The following is a 10,946-nucleotide window of genomic DNA, read 5'->3' on the forward strand; positions in this document are numbered from 1 at the left end:
CTCTATATAGTTTACTGTTGTGTGTTGTAGTGGCTCTTTACTTACTGGCAAATTTATCTTAAAACTTTGTTTGTGAAGCTGAATACTGTAAGTTCTTATAATTATCTGTGCTACATTACAGCTGTTTGTTGTGTACATTAATATTGTGTCTTAAATTTGTTTATAAATTCGTGATTCAAAGTAAAAAAAAAAAGTTGAACCGTCTAGCGCTAAGAGTGGATATGCAACTGCCAGTGAAAATTTGGCTGAAACACGAAGCAAATCTTTAACATTAGAAGAAAAGATGGAAGTTATTAGAAGAATAGAGGGTGGGCAATCACGTCCTATTGTTTGTACGGATTTAAATATGGCCCCCCTCCACTGTAACAACAATCATCAAAATGGATAATGATCTCGGTATATATTTTAGATCTGGATGAAAGTAAGCAAATTATAACCCTGTGGGTTGGTACATTTGGTTCAATCGAGATTTTTTTGGAGGTTGGAAATTGTGAGCTGGTCCTCCTGGTTTGTGCGTCTCAAGTCCTTACAGTCACATGTCACAACTCCTCTATCTCTTTGCTTTGTCCCTATGTGTAAGCATTTTAATTTCTACTGCTTCATTTATCATCCTGCAGCTTTGAATTTAGGCTTTTCTGTCTCTGACTGTAGCATTTCTAATTTCTTTTTGAATGTAGTAATGAGTTCATTGAATTCCCAAGTAGTGTAATATTTCTTATTACAGCCTATAACTGAACCTTTAGGTAAATCCGTATACTCTTTTAGTGGACTTCTGTTTTAAGGTGGTTCTTGAGGTTTAGGCCTCATTTTTGGATTGATGAGAAGTGCTCACCTCTTTGACTGTATTTTTGGGATTTCTCCTGCGAAACAGAATTATGCGTTATTAAGGATATATGAAGCTTTTTCTCCTTTGTGTGTCTGTCCGTGTAATGAGAATGGCAACAACAAAAGTAAATGAACAGTTACAATGTACAGTGATCTATTTGTATGCAAATTTTGACTTAAATTTGTCAGATATAAACTGACATTCATGCAATATTTGTAATCACTTAAAGCGATCAGTACTGTATGCAGAATTTGTATGTGCAGTACAAAAATTGTATATAAAATTTCAAATTCTCCACTTCAACAATTCATTAAGTCAGTGCTTCCCAGACCTGGGTAAATTACCCAAGAAGGGGTAAAAGCGGTTTTTCTTTGGGTAACGACACACCTCGGAATACACGTTACACCTACGTGTGTGAAGTGGGATTTTCCACTCTTGCCCTCATAAAGAGCACAAAACGAAATTGTTTGCTGAACCCCAAATACGATGTGAGATGTGCTCTGTCTCCGATTGCTCCCAATTTTGCGGAACTAGTGAATAAGATGGAGCAGTGGCATTATGCTCATTAGCTGGGACCTGGGCGATGAAATATTTTCATGGTGGATAATTACCAAATTTTTGTAGCTGCTAAAATGTTTAGAGATGTTTAAAATAAAGACATTGCATCAGACTTATTGTTCGCTTCCTATTTTCTACTGATCTCTCTTCACTTGTCATATATGATTTCTGTGCAGTTAGTGTTTTACCTATGTAAGACTTGAGGTTCTCACAGCGGTGAGTATGAAGATATCCGTCTTCTGGGTTATTGCGCTGTGTAGTCTGGTCGATGTTAACCAACGTTTCAGAGGTCATACTGCCTCCATCATCAGGTGATGACGGAGGCAGTATGACCTCCGAAACGTTGGTAAACATCGACCAGACTACACATCGCAAGAACCCAGAAGACAGAAATCTTCATACTCTGATGACGGAGGCAGTATGACCTCTGAAACGTTGGTTAACATCGACCAGACTACACAGCGCAAGAACCCAGAAGACAGAAATCTTCATACTCATCGCCCTGATGACGGAGGCAGTATGACCTCTGAAACGTTGGTTAACATCGACCAGACTACACAGCGCAACAACCCAGAAGACGGATATCTTCAGTGTTTTACCTACATTGGGTAAAAAGGACTTTCTGATAAGTGGTTTTGGGGAAAAGGTTTGGGAAGCAGTGGATTAACTGATGAAAGACTGTCAGGCTACAAGCCGTCTCAGGTGGCTGAACAGTGAATAACCACCTGATGCAGCTTGTAGAGCAAGAGTCTTTCATCAACTTTGGTCTCCACAAAGACTTTAGTTCAGTTCATTAGTTAACACCTTCAGATTAGAAGCCAGATGTGCATTTCATACAGTTGCCAATTATTTACATTCTATGGCACTAAGTGTTGCACCCACCTCAGAAGTTTGCATGAACACTGTGTATGGTCTGTAGTGGCATATATTCTTAAAAGTTTGATGAAAATCTGCCCATTGATTCGAACTTTTTTGGAGGAGGGGCAAAGACACAAAAATTATGCGACATCTTATAAAAGGATTGGATAAAGCCCGTAGATTTGTACATATTGTGTTTTTGTATTTTGTCTGGATTAATCAAATTAACACTTTAAAGTTTTATAGTATATGGTCTGAAAACATTAGTGAATGAATAGTTGCATGTGTTCACTGAAATGTGCATATAAGTGTAAAAAACAAATCAAAGAGAACAAAAGTAATGTCAGTTATTAAGAATTTATCTCAGATATTCCACAGATGCTCCTGTATTATATCCAGTGACTTCAAGTTCATGTCATAATCACTGATCCTGTAAATTCAGAGATGTGATTCCTTATTTCAGAAAGTGTTGCTGGGATTTGTGTGTAACATCAACACATTCCTGGAAACTTGTTTGTACCGGAAGGAAATTCACAATTTGCGAACAGGAAGAAGTGGTTGACACTAAAGGTCACAGCCAACTATTCTTAGATTATTCGTAGCACTTTGCGACAAAATAGGCTCCTTGTGCAATTGTAGAACTCTGATGGCTCTCAGAAAAGTCTGAAGCAAATAATTTCTAAAGAATTGGGTCTTAATCGTCTATTTGGACTTGTTTAAACCATGGTCCTGCCAAATGATGGACAGCTAGGAGCTGAAAAAGATCAAATTGACAGAAACCACAAAATTAAATATATTGATACTGAATTTAGGAAATGGTGGTGGTTAGTTACTGATACATTGAAGTGACGTACATGAAGAGGTGCCATGGGGACCATGGGCTGGGTTTTGACGATCCCTGGTATAGTGTAGAACACTGATAATGCATATTATGTATCATGCAAAGAAAATCTGAAAAAATGCAGATTTTTTGTTCCTACTTATACAGTATTTGAGGGGGGGGGACATTATGTCACTGTCAAGGGATTCGTCGCTGTCTTGTCGATGTTTACCCAATTAATATTAAGAACATTTTAAAAATTATCAGCTTATTTAATAAAGAGGCTTTTAATACCACAGATTATAAGCCAATTGCATCAAATTATAGAATGATTAATTCAATGTTTAAATTCCGGCTTTCACTCGAAATCAAGTTACACATTGAACTTCTTCTTTTTCTTTAGCATTTGTCCCGCTTAGGCAGGATCTGCTTTTTCCTCTCTTTTTGGAGGTTTGCGTGATCTATTTAGTCATTCGGTAGGACTCGGACGAGTTACACATTGAAGTCTAGCTGCGAAAATCTACGTAGAATGATTAATCCAAGTTTTAATATTTCTGATGTGTGTTTGTAATTATTCCGTTGGCATTTAGCCGTCTTACGAGAATTTTAGTTTTTACCGCTATGTTTCTGTAACTGTGAATTTTCATATATTATCTGTGACTAGGTAATCAAAGAGGGGAGTAACTAATAATTTTAACGCCACCTGCTTATTCCGTGGGCGAATGTAATCTCTGGTCTGAAGTGAAAATATGGCTTCCAGGTTAGCGTTGAAGTTTTCTAAGGATCTCAAAGAATTGAGGTTGCATTTATGCCAAACATCCGCAGCTAGTAGAGGAGTAAGGTATTAGACAATAAAGATGTATGCTTGTTTTAAAGACATAGTTATAATTAGTGGTTCTCGCTGTTAGGAGCGCTTTATGTTGATAATGTTTTTGTAGGCAGCTCCAGGAAAGAAGATATTTGTGTTGAACCAGTGTTAAGTGAGCACAGCTTCTATATTACAAAAATATAGAATCAATCTCCGGTTATAATTACAGGAAACAAGTCAGACTTATAAGTGAAGGTACTATGAAAGAACTTATAACACATATAATTAATTAAAACAGGGACTTTGTATTAAACAGCCATGATGTAGATTCAAAGTTCAACACATAAGTAACATTTTTAAGCAGTTTCTCCACCAAAACAGTGAAAAGGATATCTGAAGATAATGAGTGGTTTACTGAAGTTTTAAAAAACACCTTGCAGACATAATCGACGTCTTTACCTAAATAGTCAGTCTAGTTACAAGTAATGAAAATTCACTACAGGAAACATTGCAAGATACTAACTCAAGTCTTCAAAGAGGCTTAACATATGCGTTCCAATAAACAGATACTAGGGTGAAATACAATGACAGCAGTGTGGAAAATAGTGAAAAAGGAAACAAATATTCTGTTGAAGATGTTGCCCCATTAATAATGATAAATAATGCAATAAAGAATCCAAAACTTTTAACATATTATTTCAGTAGCTAAAAGTTATAGAAACAAACATAAATTATATGTCCACAAAAGTAAACATATGGAAATTTTTCTGAAATCAAAATATCCATGTGGTTATGATGAAATATTTACAACTTTACTCAGTGATAAAATCCTTTTTAAGTTTTACAGATGAAATCTTAAGTGCTCTTAATAATAAAATTCATGTTGGTGGAATATCTTGTGATCTTTCTAAAGCATTTGAATAAGTAAATCTTGAATTATTTCTATCAAAACTACATTTTATGGAATTCAAAATATAGCTGGTCAGTGATTTAAATTGTACTGTCATAACAAGTAGAAATAAAGTCACCAGATTCAAATAATAGCACCTGTTCAAATTGGGGCATTACAAAACATGGAGTTCCTCAAGGTTCAATACTTGGTCCTCTGCTTTTCCTCATATATATAATTACAGCCAGCAATAACCGTCACTCCAAACCCATACTTCTTTCTTGCAGATGATACTAATATCATCTCACGTACAGAAATTGACTGTTTCCAAATTTGCTTAAATGTCTTTGGTGGCTTGAACAATTGGATTGAAGTAGGTAAACTCACATTAAAATTTGACAGAACAATTGTCATTAGACTTTGTACCACCGACAAAAATTGTGTTAATCTTGGCGCAGGATATGAGGACAAAACAATTGAAGAAGCAGAAATAAATTTCTTCACTCACAAATAAATAATATCTTAAATTTGAGAACGCATATTCATTATGTGTTCCATAAACAAGCTCAGCTTGTGTTTGCTATGCACGTCACTCGTGAAAACAGATACTTTAAAATTAGTCCACTCTGTTTACTTCCAGTCCATCATATGGAATTATTTTCTGGTTAAACTCAACATACAGCGAAAAAGTATTTTACATTCAAAAGAAAACCGCTAGAATATTGGCAGGCAATAAAATCAGAGCCTCATAAAGGGAGTTATTTAAGAAGTTTATTATTTTTTACTAGCCAATGAATTCTTAATCATGTTGTTGCTTGTCATAGTAAACAACATTGGAAAATTTCCCACAACAGAAGTATAAGATACAGATATAACCTTCATTTGTCAAACACTAAAATCAATAAATATCAAAGAGGAGTGTACTACATTGGAATTAACCTATTCAATAATCTCATAGATGCAAGCAACAGTGATCATGCTTTCTTGTGAATTATTTTTGCAATAATACTGTAGTTGACTGTAAATTACTGTCGTAACTATGTTATTCATATTTGTATTAGAAACAGGTATCGTATTTGTCCTATGATATATTCTACATCCTTGGCTCAGGCCTGTGAAGGATACATGGAATAAATAAATTGTATTCTGTGCTATTCTAAAATGACATTTTGATAAAACTGCAGTTTTGAACTGTGAAGACGCTGTACAAAAACGGCCTATCCAACCAAACCCGTGGAGTCACGAATTTAAAATGACGTTGAGTTCAGTGGCGTGAGGAATACAAGTGGTCACCTTACATTTAATACTGTTTTAAATGGACTGAATTAAATCTTGTGGTAGAACTGTATGCACTTGCGTTTATACAGAGCGTGACGCTGACCACTCACCCCCATCTAGTGCCGAGGTCAAGAATGAGTAGGAGCTGTACCTCCTCTCCCTCTCTAAGTGACCTACGTTGCATGTAGCAGGACTGCTTTGCTCTTTGCTTGTATTTATAATAAATTGCCTTAATTTATCACGTATCTGCCTCCAAGTCAGTAAGAAAGGCAGAGTGTGTCCCCGTGAAAGGTTTGGAGCCTCCGATACAGTTGAAAGGGTAAAATGTATGGATCTTAATGAACTTACTCAAACTCACAGTTGAGTAAGTTCTGTAGACTTTGAAAATGAAGACAAAATATTTCCCAGCAGAGTCTGAGTCGTAACTAATATATTCCTTTTTGTGTCTTTAAGGCGACTAATGACATTACATTAATTGCATAGTTAACATTAAAAATGGATTCCTTGAGACTTATCTAATAGTCCTTATACATTTGTTTCAGAGACTTCATTGAGACATACTATGTTAATTTAAAACGTTCACACCCTAAATTTCCCATCTTGATTCGGGAATGCAGCGGAGTTCAGCCTCGACTGTATGCCAGATATGGTAAGGATGGAACACGTGATATATGAATGTTTAGAAGTCACTGTTGAAGTTGGGAAGTAGAGGTCATATGGATTTAATTTAATTTAATTTAACTTTGTAATGGCTGAATAAAGAGGAATAATAAAAGTATAATTTTAACGGCCACGCTAAAAGTAGCCATAGTTTGAACATGAAATAAAACTTGTATGTAAGCCAAAAAGAGACTGGACTTTGTGGATTTACAAAAATTAATATGAAGTAAGGACAGTAGTTATTGTGCAGCGTTGATTTTGTTGGGACACCGTACGAACTGTCCGAGACACGCCCAGAAATCTACAACTGTGGTATTCACCAGAATGTTGGAATTTCGTTTTATTGTTATGAATGTTGATCACACTTAATAATTTTGCACGTTCATATAATTTATTCTCACTGATACTGAAAGTGGGGATAAATGTTGAATTAAGACAGTAAAGTCTTCTCGCAGCTCAGAGCCCATTTTTACCAAACCACATTTTCTGGCATTCTCTTCCTAGAAAGTAGAGCTTTCAGACATTTCAGTTAACAAAGCATTCATATCACCTGTGACTCTGTAGTTCGAAGTTATCGCTGGACCAAAAAGTCTTATGTAATTCTTGTTTCACCTGAACTGTGGCCTCCTTTCAACCTGCACTTGGTATAATATTTCCTACAATAATTTTGTGATTAAAGTGACCTATGTCCATGTAATGTTTCCAACCCACATGTTATTTTGAGAGTTCTCTTCCGAAACCATTTGTTTCCAGCTTCATACTACTTATATTCCGCATTTAATTGCAACATGTGTGAACAGGCTGTTGGGTGCAGCTTGTGACTTGGGGGGAGGGGCACAAGATGTGATGATCCATACTTTGAATTAGTGGTCGTTTCAAGAACCACAGTTCCTTGAAATTGACCACTAAATTTTGATTTGCGCATACAGATGAAGAACAGTATATGTTCTGTTGCTCCAAACGAAAGGTATTTAAGATGCTAATATGCAGTGAAATGCCAATGTTTGGCTCTGTTTTTCATTTTCTGGTGTTTTGCTGCTCCATAATTCAAGAACCACCATTGCTACTGTTTTGACACATTTTTCTGATCGTTACTTTTGGATAAGGCCAAAAGGTTTCCTAGTCCAAATTACTAACTCACCAAAAATATATGATTGCTTCTTTTATTATAAATTGAACACAAGAAGTATGGAGGGCATACAAATCATGAAACTCCTAATAGTCAGGTAAACTGCGACATGAAATTTGTTCGAAGGCCGTTTATCAAAGGTCTGATGAATAGCATTGCTACATATCACCTTTATAATAGTTTTTTGGAGTCCCGCGCCGTAGCCGAGCGGTCTGAGGCATCATGCTTCGGACCGGCGATACAGAATGCGCGCTGGTTCGAGTCTCGGGGGAGAAGAAATTTTCTCATGAGATTTTCGACCAGTGTATGGGACCGGTGCCAACCCAGCATCGTGAGGAAATTGGGGAGCTACAATGAGTAGCGTAATCCGGTCAGGAAAACTAGCAATGGCTGGGGGTTCGTCGTGCTGACCACACGTCACCCTGTATCTGGTTGGATGATCGTTCACCTCTGCTTAGGCATGTGAACGTGAGGCCAGCAGTCAAGCTAGTCGGCTTTGGCTCTCTGGAGCTGTTACGCCACGGATTTAATTTAATTTAATAGTTTTTTGGAAATAACTTGCAGGTGATGATATATGAAAAAAATAAAATGTTTTTGCTTTGGGCATATGCCTTTTCAGATTTTTTTTAAGTGACTGTCTACTGGATCTGAGATCCCAAATTGTAAGTTTTAGTACTGCATATGAATTTCATTGGCTTTCTTTTAATTTCAGAGTTTGGAAAGGAAAGTAGCGTTTCACTGGCAAACTTAAAACCTGAAGATGTTCTAAAGCAAGTGGAAAAACTGTCTCAGTCATATTAAAAATAATTTTGCCTCTGTAAATGTATTTGTATCTTGTTTGTAGATAAGTGTTTTATTAATATTTAACAGTCAAGACTTAACAGATCATAAATGTTAAGACGTTGAATATTCTAAAACCTGTTGACAGTAGTAATGTAGAATGGATTCTTTATATTTAATAGTAAGTTATTCTGTTAGCTAGAACCTTCGAACTATGAACAGAGACATTGCGTGTTTGCAAAGCAAGTTTCCTTAGTATTGTGGTAATATTCCAACTTGGTGATAGTGATGTATTATAGCCTTTATATTTAATAATAATACTCATTTAAGCCAAAACAAAATAATTGTATTTTTTGAAACCCTTCAAACTACGTACACAGCCATGACAGCATTATAGTAGTCCAATTAATTCAAGTTTAAATTCTTCTAATAAATTGAGGGCTTATTTTGCCAGTTGTTTGTTTTCTTCAGAATATGGTCATCTGCTACCATAACAACATATGCATTCCAGCAGCTTCAATACCATTCCATGTATCGTCAAACATTAGGCACCACTCGGTTACAAACTTTACATTGGATGCCTTGATCCATTTCAAGAGTTGCAAGGTACAGAGAATGGCTGTACAGCGCGCACACAACATTAATGTTCATCAAAATGAGTTGGAACAACAAACATAGGATTTGAGGTTCTGACTGTGGCGAGAGTGGTGGTAAATTGGTAATTATTTGGGGAGTTTTTAAAACATTGTACCAGATTTTCGTATTGGCCAATAAGTTTGTGCTTTGTTTATCAAAGTTTTGTTTTAAGATTCTAAAAAATCCATATTCAAGCAGAAATTTAATGGAAAAACTAAAGTTGATAAATGATGGGAGACCCTCCCTGCCAGTGTGTACATAAGGACAATAATATAATATAATATTTTATTACATTCCATGGATCCATAAGACAGATGAAAATAGGATGTGGAAAAAGTCATAATAATACAATACATATTATAAAGTACAATTCGTACTATTGTATAAATTTCACATAATACAAAACAAAGTATTCACCTAGAGAAATGATAAGTTACAAATAAATCCACCCATTATATACAATAGATAAATTACGACTTGTAAACATAAGAAATTCATCGACAGAGTAAAAGGAGTGTGTAATTAAGTATCTTTTCAATGCTACATTATGTTGCGCCTTTTTATTTATGAGATTTGATGGTAGACTGTTGAAGATTTTGATCCCCGCATAATATGCGCTCTTCTGAAAGCATGAGAGGTTGGCAATTGGTCTATGAAGCTGATTTTTATTCCTTGTATTGGCACTGTGCACAGCAGAATTAGTTTGAAAGAGTTCTTGGTTATTTACAACAAAGTTTATTAAGATCTCTAATCTCTTAAATAGACTTCTACATGAATTTCTAGGTTTGACACCAGCCATTAATCTAACAATTTTCTTTTGTAAAGTGAATATATTTTTGCTGTTTCAGGAATTACCCCCCAAAATTATTCCATATTTCATTAAAGAGTGAAAATATGCAAAATATGCTGATCTGAGTGTGTCAGTGTTGCTGACGTGGAACAGAGATCTAACTGCGCAACATGCGCCACTTAACTTAGGTATCAGTTTATCAATGATTCGTCCAATTTAGGAGATTGTCAATTTGCAAACCCAAGACTTTTGTATTTACTGACTCTTGTTTATACTTCCCATTATAACCAACACTTAAAGCAAGTTGTGGTCGACCAGTCTACACAGCGCAACAACCCAGAAGACAGAAATCTTCATACTCACCGCTGTGAGAACCTCAAGTCTTACACAGTAAACCATTTATTCATATGAGACAGAACTATGTTTGATGTTGAACAGAAATCATCAAAATTTTTATTTGAAATTATGACACTTGTGTCATCAGCAAATATTGTGGGTGCCATTAAAGTATTTATTGTTTTTATTGTTGGAGGAAGGTCGTTTGTGTATATTATAAAAAGCAAGGGCCCTAAAATTGACCCTTGGGGAACTGCATGTTTTTAAAATAACATGACACCCGAAATTGGTAGTTATATTTTTCTTGCTTTTGTGAAGAAATAGACAAAATAAGGATATTTTTATTCCTTTTTCTTTATAATCTTAGATGTAGTGTGAGGTAGACCACCTATAATTACATTATTCTGTATGTAAATCAGCACTGAATTTATATCCCGTCATAAAAGGTGTTGCATGTTTGGAAGAATGGCTGTGAACATGTACCAGGCACTTGATTTGAAATTAGTGAAATGGTAGGGTCTTGGGTGCTGTTGGATTTGAATTATGGCGCCAGATATTTTAGTGTTGATTATTGCAAG

General features: G+C 35.6%; 1 protein-coding gene across 1 annotated transcript; it reads left to right on the forward strand.

Annotated features, from left to right (window-relative positions):
* Nucleotides 1–3,745: 3,745 nt before the first annotated feature.
* On the forward strand, nt 3,746–9,059 carry ND-B8 (NADH dehydrogenase (ubiquinone) B8 subunit). Its single transcript, XM_087345762.1, has 3 exons — nt 3,746–3,903; nt 6,580–6,686; nt 8,539–9,059. The coding sequence occupies exons 1-3, from the start codon at nt 3,812–3,814 to the stop codon at nt 8,625–8,627; spliced, it is 288 nt and encodes a 95-aa protein (XP_087201888.1). The 5' UTR covers nt 3,746–3,811; the 3' UTR covers nt 8,628–9,059.
* Nucleotides 9,060–10,946: the final 1,887 nt, after the last annotated feature.

The sequence above is a fragment of the Zootermopsis nevadensis genome, unplaced genomic scaffold, assembly GCF_977971745.1.
Source record: "Zootermopsis nevadensis isolate Lab colony 2312 unplaced genomic scaffold, Znev_1.0 Znev_ptg000009l, whole genome shotgun sequence".
Classification (NCBI taxonomy): domain Eukaryota; kingdom Metazoa; phylum Arthropoda; class Insecta; order Blattodea; family Termopsidae; genus Zootermopsis; species Zootermopsis nevadensis.

Bases quoted from the DNA above. Each gene is read 5' to 3' on its own strand.
- ND-B8 (XM_087345762.1), top strand. From the start codon at position 3,812: ATGGCTTCCAGGTTAGCGTTGAAGTTTTCTAAGGATCTCAAAGAATTG. The intron at 3,904-6,579 runs GTATTAGACAAT...CATTTGTTTCAG, and splicing joins GCAGCTAGTAGAGGAGTAAG to AGACTTCATTGAGACATACT. The intron at 6,687-8,538 runs GTAAGGATGGAA...TTTTAATTTCAG, and splicing joins TCGACTGTATGCCAGATATG to AGTTTGGAAAGGAAAGTAGC.